This window comes from Rattus norvegicus, chromosome 17 (genome assembly GCF_021556685.1).
Source record: "Rattus norvegicus strain SHRSP/BbbUtx chromosome 17, alternate assembly SHRSP_T2T, whole genome shotgun sequence".
NCBI lineage: Eukaryota > Metazoa > Chordata > Mammalia > Rodentia > Muridae > Rattus > Rattus norvegicus.
In genome coordinates, this window is record NC_141550.1 from 19,622,975 (window position 1) to 19,644,023 (window position 21,049).

Genomic DNA, 21,049 nt, shown 5'->3' on the forward strand with positions numbered 1-21,049 from the left:
CACGTTCTTCAGCTGCAGCCTGCCCTTTGCCCTGTGTGGCAGACTTTCCTTTTCTACCTCCCTAGCGTATGCCCTTCCTCTGCTTTCTTTTTCAAAGTCGCCTTGTCAGCTTTGTCTAGCTTATCTTCGGTAGAGATCGGAGCGACTCATTGCTTCTTAGAAACTTGGACGTCTTTTGGGTGGATGTTTCTGGCATCTTCAAACTCAACAATGCCCAAATATTTACACGTTTACAAATCTAAGTTAGGTCCCGGCATTTAAACGATCGTGCTGCCTCTCATTAAGAGACCTCTGACGATGATGTGGTGTGGAATCTTCTGGGTTTGTACAGCTTTGCTCTTTAGTGGAGCCCAAATTCCACTAAATCCTCATGAATCACTTTGCCTACGGTGAAAATTTGTTGCCACAGGATTTTTTTTCCCCCTCTGTGAATGTCAAAAAGTGCTTCTCTCAGGGGGCACAGATAGAAATCATGTGGGCATTTCTTATTACTCATTTTCTGACTCAGTAGGTGTGGGTGGGACCCTAAGAGGCTACCTCTCTAATAAATTCCCAAGGGATGCTGATGTTGGTTTCGGGAAATGCTGCTATAGGGGACTTCTCGGCAGCTCTGATTCATAATACAAAGCCTCATCACCAATGCTCTCCCTGCACTGAGGTAATGAACTCTCACATCAACTCCCAAACAATTCCCGAATTAACACTAGGTAGGAGCCTCCAGTATTCATGCTGCCTCCCCAACTGTACTTAAAGCTTTCTCCTTTGCCAGTCTACATTTCAACATATCATGTCACATGCTTCTGTTCATGCCTTTGCTCATCCACATCAAACCTTTGTGTGCAACAGTGGTCAATTTCTCTCTAATTGCATTTTAAAATGTGTATGTATGTATGCATGCATGCATGCATTTATTGAGAGTATATGCGTGCGTGTGTGCGTGTGTGTGTGTGTGTGTGTGTGTGTGTGTGTGTGTGTGTTAGAGGACAGCATTCGGGAGTCAATTCTCTCTTGCTGCCATGTGAATCCTGGAGAATCAGGCTTGGCAAAAAGTGCCTCTACCCACTCCATTGAACCATCTTGCCAAACCATCTAATTTCATTTTTTTAAACTTTATTTCTTTTTAAAATATAATTATCACTTTCATTGTTTCCCCATGCACTAGACCCGCTGATTAAGGGTACTCATTAAACACCTTGAAATACAGTGTGAGCATGTGAATAAATGGTGTCAGTCAAGATAGAAATAATTGATCTGAACTTGTGAAGCCAGTTTGTATGTTTTGGTGTTACGCTGAAATTCCTTAGTTAAGAATTCTTAGTAAATTCAAAGCTTATTGTAGAGAGGTTCATCCAATTGAATTAAATAAAAATAGATTTAATGGCTCCCAGCATCTTGTTGGGTACTATGTTACCTGTGGTCATTCACTTGGCAGCAGGGACTATTCTGAATAGAAAAGCACTCAAACAGGCAGCTTCTCCCACGATTACCTGAACCAATTCAGAAATGAGATTTAAAAAAAAAAAAAAAAAAAGAGGACTAGGTGATGTGCTAGTCATTTCTTTCTTATCGCTGGGACTAGATACTTGAGCAGAAGCAACATAAGGGAAGATTTATTTTGGCTCATGGTTTAAAAGGGTACAATCCGGGCTGGAGAGATGGCTCAGTGGTTAAGAGCTCTGACTGCTCTTCCAGAGGTCCTGAGTTCAATTCCCAGAAACCACATGGTGGCTCACAGCCAGCTGTAATGGGATCTGGCGCCCTCTTCTGGTATGTCTGAAGACAGCAACAATGTACTCATATACATAAACAAATAAGTCTTTTTTTTTTTAAAAAAGGGTACAATTCGTCATGAGAGAGAAGAGTCCATGGCAGGAGTGTGCAACGGAAACACCTCACGCCACCAGGAAGCAGGGAGAGGCAGGACATGGGCCAGGGCTGTAAGGCCAAAGCCTCTCCCCACAATGGCCTAATCCAGCTAGGGAGCATCTCCTAGAGAGTCTACAACTTCCCAAATCAGCTCTCCAAGAGCTGGCACCTGTAAGAAAACATAGTAAGAAGAAAATAATGGCATTTTGAAAAGTGCCTTGAGGCTCAGCTTCAAGTGAATAGAAAACACTAGATGCCTGCTGATGCCTGCTAGTCTGGTTACCCTCTCAATTCAAACTGAAAGGTTAGAGTAGAAATTTACTAATAGGCCAGCTTGCCTAAAGACCTACGAGACATGCTAAGGTTGCATGGCTGATCAACTTTAAACAGAATGTGGCATGCAGAGATGAACCATACCCGGTCTTCGTTGAAAATAGACCTTAAGCGTGGATGGAGAAAGACGCAGGTGAAGTACAAGATTGGGTCCTCTGGATTATTCAGCCAGAGACTAAAGGGTAAGAGGGACCTGCATTGGGGTTACAAAGCTGTTCTCCATGCTCAGTGTGCCTGGTTTTGGCAAGCGGCAAAAAACGAATGGGCATACTTTCATTACTCCGAGTCTACAGGGCTCTTATTATGAAGTGAGGGTCCATGTCTCTCACACGAGTGTTCAAGCATATAAACCCATAGAGAACAATTCATATGCAAGCCCCAGCAGGAAACTAACTCCTCGATTTTGTTTTGATACAGCTAATGAAGCACATGACTAATACTTATATGGAAGCAGAGCTCCCGATACTGAACCTCTTATAACCTTGATCATCTAGTCCTGAAAAAGATGTTACCCAGGTAGCCAGTCTTAAAACAAAATGAATTTGCGTTTTGGAAGTCTGCACTCAAGAAAGAAAAGAAGAGAAAAGAAAAGCATGACTAAACATCCAACTTTCTAGCTCAGTAGGCTTCTCTCCTGGATAGAAAAGGCTCAGAGAGTTTTGACCCATATGGAAGGACTGGGGATGTCACTCAGTGGTAGAGTGCTTGCCTACTATGCCATAGTGGATGCTTGAGATGTCCACGTGAACACGCGGTGAAACAACTGAAGGGAAAGGGAGCAAGGCTGAAAACAGAGGTGTATCCTACAATAGATGATGGATAGCCCAGGGAGAGAGCAAAGAGAGGAGGAGTCTGTGAACGCAGCCTTGGCACAGAAGGGATGAAAGAAAGAAAAAGATGAGCAACTGCCCTGAGGATAATTGAAAGGTTGAGAAAAGATTGGCACACAGTGGTAGCACAAAGGTAGAGCCTTAGTATGCAAGATACTGAGTTCCGCCCCCACAAGGGGGCGGAGGAAGAGTAACATGGCTTTGGCAACATGGAGATAGGAAGGGCACATTTATTTGATGGGGTCGGTCAAAGATCTAGAGTGTGAAAAGTAAGAGTATGGAGACAGGTGATCATCACTGACAAACCCCAAATCCTTGATTCAGTGTTGTTGTAGGGAGGCGCAGCTACACAAGATTCCCACAGCGCTCTTCCGTCTCTTGAGAACCAACCCCTCACTAAAGAGCGCAGGGACTGAAATCATCCTTCCAAGAAGCATTTACGGTTTCAGTTATAACCTTGGAGAAGGCTGGGTTCCGGCTAGAAGCGGGAGCGACCTGCAGAGAGGGCGAGCGCGCTCGCGAAAGCCCCGCCCCTCGGCGCAGCCCGAGGCTTCCCTGAGCGCGGCACTGCGGCTGCGCGGGCCGGGCGCGCGGAGGGGGCGGGGACGCGGAAGGCTCGGCGGCTGCGGCGTGAAGCGAGAACGGGCGTGCGGGGCGGGGGCGCCCGACGGCGTCCGAGGGCGCGGCGGAACGAGGCCTGAGGGAGGGGACGCGATGCTGGAGACCCTGCGCGAGCGGCTGCTGAGCGTGCAGCAGGATTTCACCTCCGGGTGAGTTCGCGGTGGGCGGCTGAAAGGGCCCCACGCGGGGGCAAGGAGTTCCCGTCCGGTCGGCGCGCTCTCGCGCCAAGGAGACAACGAACTTCCCAGCGTCCCGGCGGCGGCACCGAGTCACTTTGGTCCTAGCGGGCGGGATGCCCTTTCGCGGGGCAGTGCAGCTTGACGGGCCAGGATGGTCACGTGAGAGGCTGTGTCCTCCGCACTGGGCGCCCACGGGCCTACCCGGGGCAGGACTCACCGGGTCCCCGCCTCACCCTCCTGTTTCAGCCGGGACGGTTCGGCCGGATCTTTGACCACCCCTTCTCCGGCCTTCTCTGCCTTTATCCCGGTTTACCGCTCTGATGGAGGAGCTGGGCCAGAGGGACAGAACTGGAACGAAGCTGCTGTTCACACCGGAGTTGCCTAAACTTTGGACAACCCCGGGAACCTTTCGCAATTTCTTGGCTCTCGCCACTCTGAGCTTGGGTTAAGGCAGAATGTCACGGCCTCCGATGTGCTACAAAGTCTGGGAACTTTAGTGGGCGCCAGGCTGGCTAGAGCACTGCTGTAGGATTTTACCACCTAACCTGACTGCAAGTAGCCCAGTCTCTTGTCTCTGCTTACGCTACTGTAAGATAGTAGTGATGGTATCTCGCAGAGTTAGTGGGGCTGTTAGTGGCTGTGTTAAGTAGGCAGTAAGGACTGTTTGCATGGTTTTTTTTTTGTATTTAATTCCTTTTCTTGCTTTACAAAAAGTGTCACATTGTAAAGAACCTGCCATCCCTTTGGTTTGTTCGGTTTTTGTTGTTGTTGTTGTTTGTTTTTGTTTTCTTTTGTTTTGAGACACTGCCTCACCCTGTAGCCCAGATAGGTCTTGAACTGGTGGGAATACTCCTGCTTCAGCCTCCCCAACGCTGCGGTTTCAGGCATCCCGCCCCCTGCTGGTCTGTCATGTGTTTGGAGATTGTTCCTACTGTGAAGGCACCTTTGACATAATGCTACTTTAATGGGGAAAATGACAGCCGATTTCCCATCTCGTAGAACAAAAAAAAAAAAAAATGCTTATACTGTTTGCCTGTTGAATAGTAACAAACTGGCAGATACTTGACCGCTTCCAGTGTGTATAAAGCATTACTGATAGTTTTCTTTTGTGTTCTTGCCAGTGTTAATTATGGATGCCTAAGGAGTTATTCAGTGTTAAGTGTTACTTCATGCTTGCATTTTTTTAAAGTAAAAATTTAGGAAAAGTAACTTCCTTTTTTTTAAATGTAAACTTTAAAAACTTTGGTGTATCGCTGTCAGAGCCTGCTTGTAGCATGAGAGTGGCCATGACTAAACCCCATTTGAATACCCTTCTGTTATTACTTCAAGGAATTCTTTGATGGCTCCGCAGCCCCTTTTGGTAGTTGGCTAGGAGTATACATCACATGTTTGTCTCTGAACTCTTTCCTGGGCTTGATGCTTGCTTAGGAATGTGGACTCTGGACTGCACAGCCCCACACCACCTTCAGAGATCTCGATGGCTTAAAAAAGGTTTAGAGTTTAGTTAAGGACAGAAGATGAGGAGATGTGGTTAGGGCCCCTTGGAAGTCGATGTCATAGCCTGGGGCCAGCTCAGTTGAACAACTTCCTTTCTGCACAGGTTACTGAACTGACTGGTCAGCAGACGGCACCATTGTCCTGTTACCTGGCAGGGAGGGAGCTAACACTCTTCAAATTATGTGTGTCTGCCAGTGAAAGGCCGCTCTCACTGCTGAGGGCCTCGATTTCTTCCACATTCTTTACTGAGGGACCAACAACAGAAGCACCATAACAGAGCCCCATTCCTAATTCTTCCATCTTCCTGCCTGGGAGCTTACTGTTTGCTTTATATTTGGCCTTGGCTACGAAATTAAACAGAAATCAAGTACACGTTTCTACCGTAACGGACGCTGAGGGGTTCGGTTGAGTCTCATCAGTCACCTCCCAAGGCTATCAGAGTGAACCTGATGTCCCCGCAGGACCCTGGGTAGGTAGAGCGAGTGTTCTGCAGACAGAATAGCTGCCTTCTAGGACGTTTTTTAAGTGTCCTGTGTTCAAGTTGCTCTGAGTTTGATGTGTATAGCGTTGCTCCTAAGAGCTAACAGGAGTCATGACTCTAGATTTTTATGCTTGTTTCTGTGTCTGAAAATTTATGACAAATTCTCTTTAATTTTTTTTAGTCCGTGTGAACGTATGTCTCTGTGTATGTATATTATGTATGAGCAGCTGCCTGCAGAGGAGAGACGAGGGCATGGGATCCCCAGGCAATGGGGTGACAGACAGTTGTGAGCTGCCATGTGATTGCTGGGAACCAAACTTGAATCCTTTGGAAGGACAAGTCTTCTCAACTGCTGAGACATTTCTCTGCTCCCTTCCCCCAAATAGGACTGTTTTATTGTTCTCCTAAGAGAATGACCCCTTACTGACTGAATCTCGTCCATCTGATGTCCTCCATGACTCTTCTCTTGTGGGATTCAGCTGCTTCCCAGGTGCAGAAGGAGCCCAGCTGGTCCGGCTGATGACCCCTCCTCACCTGAGTATCCAGCTGCTCCCTGCTGACACTTGTTGAGTTCAGTGCTGAAGTAATTGTGCTTGGCCTCCAGAGGGGATTGGTGGGGATGACTAGAGCGCCATCCCTGTCGCTACAGGGGAGTCCTCATCTCTCCAGCGTAGAGGCTTTCCAGGTGCGGCCTGTTGAGATGCACGCACCTCACCTGTGCTCTATAGGGAAGCTCAGTAAACTCATCGGCTCCCAGAGTGAACTTTGTAGCTATCGTAGGGGCAGGAAAAGGTCTCTCAAGGGAAGGGACTTTAGCTACAAGAGGGTACAATATCTCCATTCCATTCTGACTTCATGGGAGATGCAATGTACAGTCATGGTTGTTATAGGAGGGTTATAGAGATTACAGATAGTCCGGAGGAATCTAGGTTGTCCTTAGGGTTCTAGCCTCTCTAGCCTCTTCTTTTTCAGTGCCTCACACACGCTAGGCGCTGCTGAGCACCATCCTCCAGCTCTTGTGGCCTTTCCTCGGAAACTTTTCTCTGTGGTGCCAGCACCAGCACAAACCTGGTGGTGTGGTTTTATCATGTTCTTTTCCCTAAGCAGGCAGCCCAAAAGCCTTGGAGCTGGAGGACACTGCCTCTGGGTCTCAGGCAGAGTTCTTTGTCCTGAGTTCTGTTTTCACTTGACTTGATTCTAAGGAGCCATGTTAGGGAATTCCTGTAGAACAGGCCCTGTTTTTTAAAAGTGTTGGCCATGCCTTGTTTGTTTGCTTGTTTGCTTCTTTCTTTCTTTCTTTCTTTCTTTCTTTCTTAAGACTTATTATTTATTTTTATGTATATGAGTACACTATAGCTGTCTTCAGGCACACCAGAAGAGGGCACCAGATCTCATTACAGATGGTTGTGAGCCACCATGTGTTTGCTGGGAATTGAACTCCAGACCCCTGGGAGAGCAGTCAGTGCTCTAACCACTGAGCCATCTCTCCAGCACTCTGTTCTTTTCTTGTGAGACTAGATTGGCTCTCTGGGAATCTAATGAAAGTACATACGTGGATGGTTTTTGTTTGCTTTTCTTTTTAACTTTTGAGCAGTTATGAACAAACGCATAGGTATGAGGATGTAAAGTCTTAGGGGAACTGGGACACAGATTTCCTGAAGGGTTGTGGCTTATGTTACATGCTCGTGTTTCCTGTTTGTCATGCTTCCAAAGGCACCACTGCCTCATTCTCTTCTTGTTCACTATCTTCGTTCTCTTCTCTTCCATAGGTTTAGATTGCCCAAAGAAGAATATCTAAGAATTTAATTCAGTGTGGTCTGTAGGCAAAGCTTTGCTTGCCATGTTGACTTTTCTAGGATTTCAACTCCTTATTTTTTAGGTTCTGGGAATGGAACTCAGGACCTGTGGTAGCAGGCGGTCGTCACTACGCTGCTCTCTCAGCTGATCAACCCTCCCTCCTATATAAGTAGTATGTTTGTGTCTGTGTGTGGGTGCAGGTGCCCATATATGTGGACATAGTAGTTAGTGCCAAGTGCCTTCCTCTTATGCATTCCAGTTTAATTTTCATTTCTTAGATTCATGTATTCTGTTGTATGTGTGAATGAATGTTTACCTGCATGTGTGTACCTGCCACATGCCCTCTTTATGTCGTAGGTGCTTTCCAAAGGTAGGAGAGACCATTTGCTCAGGTTTGCATAGTATATAGGGAGAAATGTATATGAAGAAATGCAGTTGAATCTTAGCTACCCAAGTCCCAGAAGCAGTTTCTGCCCTGGCGGTAATGAGAAGCAGAGCCTAACGAGCTGAATGTTAAAGCCACTGGTGATGTGAGCTCAGGGAGCAAGTCCTGGATTTAGGTATACACTGGTGACGTGCTGCTGCTGCTGTGTGAGCTCAGGGAGCAAGTCCTCTGGGCCTTGGAGAACAAGGATGGAGCACAGTCATAGGTCTCAGTAAAGGTACTGGAGAAATGGAAGCTCTTACAGGAGGCATAGCTGGGGGGAAGTCCAGGACCTGGGACTAGAGAACTTTTCATGCTTTGCTTAATCTATCAAATATTTGTCCCGTTCTTGCTTTGTGTTAGACCCTGGGGCTATGGCACAGACAACCTAGGAAGTAAGGACATTGTTTTCATCCTAGTGGCAGTATATAGAATGTCTAGAACATCTCAGCTGTCGTGACTAACAGATTGAGGGATAGGGCTGCATGTATTTCTGTGTTTGGGGTTAGGGATGGGGAACAGAAGTTACCCGTGATAAGCGTGAGCCAGTGGAGATGGTGAGTCTGGCAGACTTAGAAGAGGAAAGAGCATGACAGGCGGTGGTCGAGCCGTCAGCAGTGAGAGATGAAAGGATGTAGACATTGTGAAGGTCAGCTTTGTGTCTGCATGCAGGATGGCATATACCAACATACTTGAGGGGAAGGGACAGTTGACAGTGATCTCATGATCCTACATGAAGCTGTTGGAAACTGAAGGTACCCTTGGAGCTGGGTCAGAACTTAAACACTGTGTTTGGGATATGTTAGGGCCAAAGTGGTTTGAAAGTATTTTTCCTTTTCTGAGTATGCGCCACTTTGGTGTGGATTCCTCAGACTGCAGAGCTTGTGTACACTTTTATATAGAGTGGTTTTTCTTTTGAGATTTGCTCCTCTGCCCCCCCCCCCATCTCTCTGTGCCACACATAGAATAAGAGAGCTATGTAAAAATGTGACAGATTTGATTTGTGAGATGACAGGTGAATGTGGTTAAATAATTGCGTCTTATTTTGTAGCTTCCAAAGCAGCCATCACCCCCTTTGCTCCTAGCTGATGATGTGGACAAGGTAGGAGTTGATGGGGACACAGGTGAAGTGCTGTGTGTGGTCCCGTGCAGCCGAGCCATCGAGCAGCTCTGTTTGTCACTGGAGTTACTGCAGTGCTCCACATGTGTCTCTTCCTCTGCAGTGCTCCACACGCGTCTCTTCCTCTGCAGTGCTCCACACGCGTCTCTTCCTCTGCAGTGCTCCACACGCGTCTCTTCCTCTTTTCGAAATTACTTCCATTTCACAGTTAGAACCCTGCATTTTAGTGTCTTCAAAACTTGAAGACATGAATGTGCTAGTGTCAAAATAACATGTCTGGAACCTTTAAAAATAAAATCACTGGGCAGTTAGAACAGATTTGAGGTTTGGTGCTCCGGATTGGAAGGTTTGCTTTGGTTTGTCTAGTAGGGAAGTCCATGTGTTCGTGTTCTTACAGCGCTTGCAGGGGCCTGAGAGTGTGTGGTTTGGAAAGAAGACTGAGACTAGGGTGGGACACACATTCACAGGACCCGGCACACTGGGAAGCTCTACGGCATTTCACCCTGGCTCAGAAATATGCATAGCTTTTCATTGTGTGTGCTTTGTGTGTCCATGTTTGTGTGAATATGGATGAATGCTTGTGGAGACCAGAGGCCATGCTGGGGGTTTTGTTTGTTTTCTAAATCACTTTCCACCTTTCTTTGTTTTTTTGAGATAGGGCTCATCAGTTCCACTAGGCTGACTAGCCTGTGAGCTCCAGAGAGTGGCTTGTCCCTGCTTCTGACTGCAAGCATTACAGATGCTGCCCTGGCTTTTACATGGATTCTGGGGATCTGAACTCAGGTCCTCAGGGTTGTCTTGATGGAATTTTGCAAAGTAAACCGTCTCAGCCCTACTTTTCAACTTTCTTGATAGTTTCTTGATAAACTTTTGTTTTTATCAAGTAATAGCCACATTTTTTTATTTGAGGTAGATCTGAATTTTTCAGATTGCTCCTAGATCATGTTAGAATTTGCTCCTAGATCATGTTAGAATTTTTACTTAATTGCTGGCAAATCTATATGGTTGGATAAAATATTAGTATTTCATATTTGAAGAAACTTGGGTATTCACCTGGATAAGTATTTTCTTCCCAGTGTCCACGAAATAGACTCTGTTAAGTTTACAGCTCAGAATTTGTATAGGAATGTATGTTGCTCCTGGTGGAGATGCTAGACTACTTCCAGTGCTTTTCCTAGTCTGTGTGTTCAAAAAGGAACCACTTGTCTTTCTTCCTAAGAGAAAAAAGTGTGTGTGTGTGTGTGTGTGTGTTAATTTTATATTTTTTACCTGAAAATAAGAATATTAGAGACAGGGATGGTGGTGCGTGCCTTTAATCCTAGCACTCAGGCAGCAGCGGTATGTGGATCTTTGTAGGTTTGAGGTCAGTCTGGTGTACATAGTGAGTTCCAGGAGAGCCAGGGAGACATACATAGTGAGACCATGTCTTTAAAAAACAGATGAATAAAAAAGAATGGAAAGGAAGGAAATAATAGTGGTCGTTGTGTTTTATAAAAAGAAGAGTCAGGATATGTTTTGTAGAGCCAGTGTAGTGAGGTGTGAGGAGTGTCTTTGGCAGGCCCATGTTGAGGTAGCCCTTCCCCTGAAGTACCAGCCACACAGTGGGTATAGTGTAAAATAGAGTTTAATTAGGACATGGGAAGGGGAGTTGGGAAGGGAGGAAAGGGGAAGTGGGGGAGAAAGAAGAGGAGGAGGAAGAAGCCAGGAAGAAGAGGAGGAAGAAGAGGATGAGGGGCCAGCCAAGAGCAGTGGAGGTGGAGGGGAGAAAAGGATAAGGGTCAGAGAAAAAGGCAGAGAGAGTAAGAGAGCGAGGAGGGGCCAAACAGCCCCTTTTATATCAAACCAGGCATCTGTTGGGCGGAGCTTAGAAGGAATGCTAACAGCTGAAACCCCTCATCCTTTTCTTTGCTAAACTTTTTCTCGTTGCCTCGGATTTTATTCTAAATTTTGATGCATTGATAGGTTTTGGGTTTTTTTGTTTGTTTGTTTTTTTTTGTTGTTGTTGTTTTTGAGAACGTATGATGAGAAAAGATTAAAGACTTTTCTATTGTTAGAAAAATATTTTTTGAGACAAGATCTCAAACTTGCCTTGAACACTTAATCATCCTACCTCAGCTTCCCCTATTGCTAAGAATATGGTCATATACTTCCATATCTAGCTTAAGGACACATTTTCTTTTTCATGAAAGCTTGACACATACATAAAACTAGAATAGTGATGGAGCCCCATATATCCACTTCTCAGTCAGCAGTCTTCAGGAGTTGGCATTTTTTTCCTGTCACAGTTGTTCCTACAGATCTGCTGTACCTCTCAGGGGACATTCACTAACAAGAACATTACATAAATGTACTGCCACAGTCAGGACTAACCAAGGTACACAGATTCACTGATGTCATCAGCTAGCTCAGCCCCTCAGCAGATTCCCTTGCTTTTTAGAAATGCCTTTTTACAGCTGATTTACCCAAATCCAGATCACATAAGTTCCACACATTACATTTGGTTAAAGACCAATTTCTGAAACAGATGGTCGTTAAGGAGCCGCATGGGGATGCTGTCACTGAACCTTACAGTGTTTTATCTTCCTTCTCTGTAATAATCTCTCTTTACCTTATCCCAAATCAGTTGATTTTTTAAAGGGGGGGTGTTATTTTATGGAGAAGACAGAAAACTCAATATATTTAAGAAATTAAAACCCTAGAACTCTGTACTTGAAATACCAGCATAGAGACGCTGTGCAGACTGTCTTCCATACTCACCTGCACATGTGGTCCTACTTGAGTGGGTACACTGCTGTGTATGCCAATCTTAGGAGAACTCTAAATTGTCACAACTTCATGTTTTCTGAGATTGGAGTGAGCGTGGTAGAACATGGCTTTAAAAGTAGCCCCTTGGCTCTCACCTGTGGAGAAGTTTATTGCTTCCAGGACAGCTAGGGCTTTATGTAATTAAACTCAGCTAGAGAGGTGTACAAATTATTTTTGTAGGAAAGAAATTGCTGTTTCTTTTGAACATTGTAATTGTGGGGTGGGATGTGGGCTAAGGCCCTATGGAGTTGAAAGTCTTGACTTGTTAAAAGTATCATTTATATTTGTTCCTTTATAGGCTAAAGACGTTAAGCGACAAGTCAAAAGAAGCAAAAGTAAAAAGCAGACCCAGGTAAGTGCGTGCCAAAAGCTTTAGTTGCGTGACTTGAATTGCATAGAGCTTTTGGTTAAGACTGTAAGGAAATCATTCTATAGACTTTGGGTCTGTAAAACAGAGTGCATCTGGCCACAAGAAAGTATTGATTCTTTCTAAATATTGTGACCTGGAAATTATGTAGTAAACTTGTGAGACGATGGAAAGTTGTAGTCGTTTCACAAGGTCAGTCAGTGGGGTTGTTGCTCAGAACTAGTGTGAGTTCGCGTTCTGGACTACTGTACAGCTTACGAGTAGTGAAGCAGCTTGGTAGTGAGGCCCCGTGGATGCGTTACTGTTTTACAGGCCAACACTAGAGTTGTGGAAAGTCTGTGACCTGGTTCAGTTTCACTGTAAGCAGTGAACTTTGAGCCAGCATATCTATGTTCTTTATCTAACACGTGAAGATGTGTATCATATAATATGCAAGAAACAATCTGCCTGCCAAGGTCCTATTGTTATGTTGCAGTATGTCACTTCTGAAGTAATACACTTTCCAAAACTTTAAGTAAATTGTGTGTTGGTGTTCCTGGTTACTTGGGAAAGAGAGGTGCTGTGGCCTGAGCTTAGGCTTCCTAAGCAGCAGATGCTCAGTCCTCTCAAAGACTGAACACCAGCTTCCTGGACGTGCCTTTGACCGTTGCATAGAATGCACTTTTAGCAAACTGAAACCTCTTGTCGGATCTAGAGGTTGTCCTGAAGAGCCATCACCTAAAACAATTCTCAGTCATAGGAGACATCCAGACTTACTAGGCATGTCAAAGGCTCTAAGAATCCTTCAGAGGACCAACCCCATAAAACCTCAGCTAACAATCCCTGACCAAAGGCTACTTCAGAGTCTAGGTGCCATCTCCTTAGATTCATGCCAGATACTATGCTTCTGCTAAAATTCCTCACAACTGTCAGTATTTGTATGTCTGCCTGCATAATTTTATGTGCAGGACCTGCACGTAGGGGCCTACAGAGGCCAGAAGTCTGCCAAGCCCCTCATAACAGCACTGGTAAGCTGCATGATGTGGTACTGGGAACTGAGTTCTCTGCAAGAACAGCTTGAGCCACTCTCAGGCCTCTTCAGTAGTGATTTTTAATCTTTTTTTTTAAAGATTATGTATATAGGTGTTTTGCTCACATGACTGTCTACCATAGAGGCTAGCAGAGAGTCCTCTAGGACTGGACTTACAAATGGTTGTGAGCAGCCATGTGGATGCTGGAAATTGAACCCAGGTCCTCTGGAAGAGTAGTCAGTTCTCTTAACTGTTGAACCACTGCTCCAGCTCCTCATTAGTGGCTTTAAAATTATTTACGTAATGATCAGCAATGCCAGAATTCTTGTGGGTAACAGTTCTTTAAAGTTGTGTGGATATGCAGCAGTTTAATAAGTGTTTCTCTTGGCAGGACTGCTCCCTACTTACCAAAGTACTCTGCTGGACTGGACTTACTTAGCAGGTACAGTATTTCCCTTCAAAGAGTTGTGCTGTCAATGTTTGTTTTTAAAATACTTTACAGCTGTACAGTTAAAACACCTAAATTTGATGCTTCTTGAAGGCTTCTGCTTCCCCTGCTCAGTAAAAGGCCGTTCATGTTTAGGATAGATAATCACTATTGGATCATGTTTAGGATAGATAATCACTATTGGTTCATGTTTAGGACAGATAATCACTATTGGTTCATGTTTAGGACAGATAATCACTATTGGTTCATGTTTAGGATAGATAATCACTATTGGTTCATGTTTAGGATAGATAATCACTATTGGTTCATGTTTAGGATAGATAATCACTATTGGTTTTACTTGTGGATGAGTCCAAATTAGAGAACTCAGTTTGGGTTTTGTTTGTTTGTTTTAAAGACAGGGTCTTATGCAGCCCAGGCTAGGGTTGTGTTCTGTACAGCAGATGACCACTTTGAACTTCCTGATCCTCCTGCCTCCACTTCCTGAGTATTGGGATTACAGACATGAACCACCAAGTCTGGTTTATATGGTACTGGAAATCAAGCCAAAGGCTTGGTGGACTTGTTCAGAACCTACTCTATGGATCTTAATGTTATACCACTTATTTCTCAGTTGATTTCTATTGACATGATAATAATAAGGTAATGGCTTTTCTTAGACAGGAAACAAAAGCTTAAGCAACAAGAGAAAAAAACACTGGTAAACATAATCAAAATTAAGCATTTTTTGTTATTATTGGTCACAAAGAACACTGTCAAGAAAACTAAACAAAAAGCCACAGGAAAAGAAAATATTTGTATATTGTTGATTGATGAAGGACTAACATGTATTGTATGTAAAGAGCATGTTTAACTCAGCAATAAAAGCGTGGCTCCGTGAAGAAACACAAGTGGTGGGATTGGGGATTTAGCTTAGCGGTAGAGCACTTGCCTAGCAAGTGCAAGGCCCTGGGTTCGGTCCCAGCTCCGGAAAAAAAAAAAACAAAACAAAAAAACAAAGAACAAAGAAACACAGTGGACTAGACATCTCTGAGTGAAGATACTCATGGCTGACAAGGACATCAAGTGCTCGGTGTCATTACCTTGTTAAAGTAGAACAGCTAAAACCAGTGTCACATACCACTTCACGGGCGCTAGCGTCTCCATCTAGAGAGGTGTACTGTACCAGCATGGCAAGGGCCTGTGTGAAGGACCATCTCTTTTCCCCCAGACAAAGGTCCTTGTGTGTAGCTCTGAACCATGTAGAATAGGCTGGCCTCAGACTGCATCTAGGTTCTTGTGGGGCGCCCCATGAGTGAACACTGAGCTGTGTGCTCAGCCCGTTTTCACCAGTGTGCTGGCTTGAATATGTTTAGCCCAGGGAGTGGCACTGTTAGGGGTGTGGCCCTGTTGGAGTAGGTGTGTCACTGTGGGTGTGGGCGTAAGACCCTCACTCTGGCTCCCTGGCAGTGAGTACTGTGCTAGCAGCCTTCAGATGAGGATGTAGAACTCTCAGCTCTGCACCATGCCTGCCTGGGTGCTGCCACGCTCCCACCTTGATGATGATGCACTGAACCTCTGAACCTGTAAGCTGGCTCCAAATATCTATTGTCCTTCATAAGATTTGCCTGGGTCATGGTGTCTGTAAAACCCTAATTAAGATACCCAGCCTGTTTCAGCCACAGCAGAGTCACCATATATGTGGTTGCTCTTGAATATTTTACTCTACTCTTTAAATGTCTGACAATTAAAAAAAAAAAAAAAGGAATCGAAACACTGGAAAAAAAAAAAGGAAAAGAAACGATGGGAGACTGAAATCAGGTGCTGGCCTTTTAGATGTAATGTCTCTGACATGACTGAGGGATCTGTGCATTGTGGCTTCCTCCATGTCGCTACCTTCCAGATCAGACACAGTAAGTAGTAACCAGAGCACAGATCTCTAATAACGACAAGGCAGGTTTCTTAATACCTGTGCTCACTCTGCATAAGCTGCTTCAAGAAACAAGTACATGGCCACAGTGGTGGGACCTGGGGGCCCCTGGGCATGGGTGGCTGCTATACTAATGAATACTAATTGAAGTGGGTTTCTTCTGTCAGTGTGAGTGGGTGTAGGTCGGGAGGTAGACTCCAAGTGCTTCCTACTCTCTCACCTGTCTTCTTCGTCCTCTCAGTTATAGCTTTGTGTGTGTGCACTTGAAGGTCAGAGTTCTGTTTGTTATCCCTCAGGTGCCCACCCTTTTGTTTTGTTTGTTTTGTCTTTTGAGACGGGTGTCCCTGGCCTGGAACCTGCCAAGTAGGCTAGATTGGCTGCTGAACCTCAGGGATCTGCCTCATTCCACCCGCACAATGCAGAGATAACAAGTGGCCACCAGTGTGACTAACCTCTCCCCCCAGTTTATCATTGGTTTTTAAGGATCAGCCTTTCAAATCCCTAGAGCTCTACCGGGTTGCAAAGCCGTCTCCTTGTCCAGCAGAGAAGTTAATTTTAACATGTCAGTTTGCTATGGACTCTTCCACTAGGTTTGCCATCGCACATAGACTACGCGAAGTCATTGTTTGAACGAATTACTACATTATAAGAATGTGTGTGTTTTTGTTTTTTTTGTTTTTGTTTTTTTTTTGCTTTTCCATCATTGACTTAAAGAAGAAATGTGAAAGCCAAAACTGTGATTGAATGTATAGCCAGGGCCTTTCCTTTAGTAAATGCTGTAAAGTTATCCATGCACTAAAAGTGAGTGCACGGCGATGCATTTCAAGGCTGCATGTGGCATATAGCAACATTTGCTTTGAGGGATCATCCTGTGGTCGTATCTGCGAGGGCATTGTCTTGATTGTACTAATTGGGGGCAGAAGACCTGCCCATTGAGAGTGGCACCATTCCCTGGCCATGGGTCCTCTTAGGAACGATGTTTTGAAAATTGTGACTGACAGTTAAGACCCAGGAAAGACTAAGTAGTACGTCTTTGTAGTCTGTAATAGACGTCTACTTTCTCCCAGCCTTGTCCATAACATAATAACCTCATAGTGGAGAAAATGAAATTCGGTCTGGTGGTCCAGAGTCACCTGGGAAAGAAGTCTCGATGATGGATTGTCTAATTTAGGCATGCCTGTGGGCATGTCTGTGGGGACGTTGTCTGGATTATGTAAATTGTGTGGGATGACACACTCACTGTGGTGACACGGTTCCCCTGTGAGAGTGGAGAACTGAGTACCTACTGTGTAATGTCTGCTATTGGCTCTTGACTGTGGCTGCAATGTACTAGCTGCTTCAAACTCCTACAGTCTCCATTTCCCCAAAACAGTGCCTTGTAACCTGAAATTATGAACTGAATAAACCTTTTGCCCTGAAAGTTGCTGTTGTCAGATGTTTTATCATAGCAGCAAGAAGAGGAACTAAGACATTCGGTTAATCTGTGTCATTACTTAGGGAATGACAAATCAGCAGAAAAGTGACAGACTTAGTGTGAGAGGAAACGCAGTGTCGGGAAAGAGGGATCTGGAGTTTAAATGGTAAGCAGTGGTTAATTTGCTCTTTCTGTTGGTGGAGAAAGTGATGGTCAGTCTGCCACCAAGTTGGGGATTTGAAATTAGTGTGCTCCTCTTACTTGGCAGCCATTTAGTTCTCTGTGCTGATTACTGAAACAGCCAAGGTGGGGAGTATAATTCATCTCGGCAACGCTGGTACCTAACAGTGCCCGGCATTCAATGAACACTTGCTGATTCTAATTGATACCTACAGTTAGATGCACCAGAGGAAAAAGTCAGGCTTTTTGTTAGTTGGCAATGGCAGTAGGGCTATATCAGTTATGTAATGTTGGACACCGCTTCTCATTATTTGTGGATACTGGTCACAGTTGTTGGGGTTATCAGATTGGACAGGGTCTCTGTGACTTTGAAGAGAGCTACCATGAGGGGTTGGGGATTTAGCTCAGTGGTAGAGCTCTTGCCTAGGAAGCGCAAGGCCCTGGGTTCGATCCCCAGCTCCGAAAAAAAGAACCAAAAAAAAAAAAAAAAAAAAAAAAGAGAGCTACCATGAATTCACAAAATATGTATGTATGTTCAGATAACGTCTGCTAATTTTACTGTTTGTCTCGTTCATCTCCCCATCCAGTCTCCTCGTATCTGCCCTTCACCCTTGCACCCCTTTCCCCAAATAAAAACCAAACAAAACCAAACAAAAAGACAAAGCATAGAAAAACACTGCATTGTGGAAGCTGTAATGTGTCACAGTATGTCCCACAGTATGTCTGTCTGTCCATATGTCTTCAGTTGCTAATGTTTATTACAATGAGTCCTTGGTCTGGGTAGAGGTGACACTGTCAATATTGGATCCTCACCGGGACTCCTCCTAGTTGTCCTGTTGTTGTCCTGTGTCATGGAGATCCTGCAGCTTTGGATCAGCAGGACTGTCCCTTTTGTGTCCCAGCCATTCACAGATGATACAGATTTTAGAGTGGGCCAACTCAGAGCCCTGGATCTGGGCCTGGGTAGTGGCTGAGCTGGTCATCGGGATAACTCTCCTTTATCCACACCACCAGGGGGAGCTCTCCAGCACTGCTCTGGCCAGGCCACCCTATCCCATCAGTCAGCTCTTCTGCCCTCACACCCTCAGGGCTGGCTCACTTGTACCTCCACCATCTGGGCCAGCTCCACTGTGTTGCCCAGGTGAGTGCAGCCTCTAGTGCTACAGCCAGTAAGGGGGCAAGGCTGGCTCTCCTGACTACCTACCACAGGCAGGAGGGGAGAGGAGAGAGGCATCACCCCTTCCAACCCATAGTACCTCACAAATGGTGGGGCCAGCTCTCCTGATTGAGCTCTCCTCCCTGGGCCAGCTCTCCCAAGTGCTGCAGCTGTCAAGGGCAGATAGTAATTTTGATAGAATTTTAGATAGGATGGAAAGTCAAGTTCTCTATCAGCAGCCATATGGATAATATTGTGTGCAGAAATCCTGCTTTGAACTTTTCATTTTTAGGGCTAGATGGTGAGCAGGTACTTGCAGGATAAGCCTGGAGACCTGAGTCTGGCTTCCAGAGCCTGTGTAAAGGTGGAAAGAAAACCAGTTCTCTATCAGAGTTGCCCTCTGACCGCCACACGTGTGCCACAGCGTGTTCACCCATCACGCATGCTCACACACAGTAACAGCAATAGTAACAACTAAAATTGAAATTATTTTGAGATTATTTCAGCTTTATAAAAACATGGCAAAATTAGAGCAAGAAATTCCACCCAGTGTTTGCATTTTGTGTAGCCAGAGCATGATGATCAGACCAGGAAAATAACGTGGGTAACTGTTGCTGCAAACAGAGTCATTCAGACTTTGTCACTTAACAGTACCTTTATTCTGTATCTAGGACCAAGCATATTTAGTCAGTGTGCTGCCTCTTTTTTCTTTAACCTGTAATGGGCAATGAGTTTTATGACCTTGATGATTGCACACCGCCCATCTCCTCTTTCCTGGTGCCTTCACCAAAGTACCTTTGTGTCCCGATACATCAGTAGGAGGCCAGTAGTGTGGATGTCCTAGTGCAGTTGGTATTGATCTCAGTCACTGTTAAAGCACACGCATGATTTCTTTTGCCTCCAGATTAGTGCACATTCTGTAGAGAGATTTTGAGACTCTTTTCAGTTTCAGTTTCATACCAATTAGGCGTTGTTCTTGACAGTTACTTGTGTTGTATTTATTCAGTAACTAGACTATCTATTTTGATTTCTTCTAAAGTCACTAATTTTATTTCTGCTGTAAAGAAAGTTTTTCTGAGTTAGAGAGATGGCTCAATGCTTAAGAGCCCTTCTTCTTTCAGAGAACCTAGGGCCAAGTTTTAGCCTTACATGGCAGTTCACAGCTGTTTATAACTCCAGTCCCAGAGGGGCCAATGCCCTCCTCTGGCCTCCTTGGGCACCAGGTACATATGTGGTGCCCAGACACATGTGCAGGCAAAGGACTCACAGGTAAGAGAGTCTTTTTCAAGTTTCTATAAGCTAGGAGTGGTGGTTTCCACAGCTGTAACCTTCTTCAGCAGTTGGGAGGCAGAGGCCAGAGGCCAGAGGCCAGAGGGCAGAGGGCAGGGGCAGAGGCAGAGGCAGAGGCAGTGGCAGTTAGAGTTTCTGTACATTTGAGGCCAGCTTAGTCTATATAACAAGCACTGTGCCAGATAGTTTTACATATTGAGACTTTTCTCTTTTCCATTTAAAACAAATTCAATTGTGTATGATTAGGATCTCTGGTATTTTATTCTTTTATTTGCCGTCTGTGCTCTTGTGACATGTGGCATCATTTTTTGTCTCATTTCTGTAGCCACAGTATATTATAAAATGTGTTTCCTTTTGATGTCAGTTTACATTTTAAATTATTATTTGCATTTTTAGGTATGAGGATACGTGGGCTGCACTTCACAGAAGAGCCAAGGAATGTGCAGACGCTGGCGAGGTGAGTTTGCTGACCTTACCTTGGCAGAGTTCCCCTTTTCAGTCCTAAATGCCAGGTCCAACCAGAGTCAAAGGGTTGTCTGGTTTCTTTGGTTTGCAATATTGAAAGAAGAGGCTGAACTGAGCTCTGGGTCCTGTGTACAACTGAAGACTCATTACCCATGATGCAGTGTAAACGTGGATGTGCAGAGGCTGACAGGAGGGCAGTGAATGAGTTTGCAGTTATAAAACCCATATATATACACATGTGTATTATGAGTCTTTGCAGTGCACTAAGCCTATAAGAATTAAGGGAATGGGGATGAGAAAATGAAGTCACCATGGTTATTAACAAAGCAGGAAGCCAGAGCCATAGGCTGGAGACTTTGTCCATGGTACACTGATTCTGAGATGCTTACATGTGCCCTTTGAACTTTGAAGTGGCTGTATTGCCTGATGAATGGTGAAAGTGGGGTAGGAACAGGGGAACGGGATAGTCCTCAAAACAGCTGGTAAAACTAGTTCGCTTCCTGGATTCGTTACTATGTTTTGTCTTCACATCGTGTAGGATTCTAAGTTATATCCCTAAATTAAGAAATAAACGTCAGTTGTGTCTTTTGGCACCCAAGAAATCCCCCGTGAATCAGAGTTTACTCCTAGGTCCCTCAGATTTTCACAGATTAATTAGACTATTGTCCTCCTCCTCAAAAAACAAAACAAAAACAAAAACCAAAAACAAACAAAAAACATTCCAATCTATTCAGAGCTCAAGTCACCAGAAGCAAAGCTGACCTCTGAGGCGGTCTTGAAATATAAACTTCAAGGATGAAAATTTAAGCCAGTGTGATGATAACACTTGCAATCCCAGCATTTGACAGGCTGAAGCA

General features: G+C 44.8%; 1 protein-coding gene across 11 annotated transcripts in view; it reads left to right on the plus strand.

Moving 5' to 3' along the window:
• The first annotated feature begins 3,621 nt into the window (after positions 1 to 3,621).
• The window catches only part of Dtnbp1 (dystrobrevin binding protein 1), a 90,849-nt gene continuing 73,421 nt past the window's right edge, over positions 3,622 to 21,049 (plus strand). For 2 of the 11 annotated variants that reach the window (XM_087591441.1, XM_087591446.1), the window contains exons 1-5: positions 3,622 to 3,799; positions 12,252 to 12,305; positions 13,722 to 13,772; positions 18,296 to 18,422; positions 20,124 to 20,184. Coding sequence is in view for 7 of the 11 variants with exons in the window: in XM_087591443.1 (XP_087447569.1) it covers positions 3,744 to 3,799; positions 12,252 to 12,305; positions 13,722 to 13,772; positions 20,124 to 20,184 (222 nt within the window). In the remaining 4 variants the exon portion in view is untranslated. 11 annotated transcript variants of the gene reach the window in all.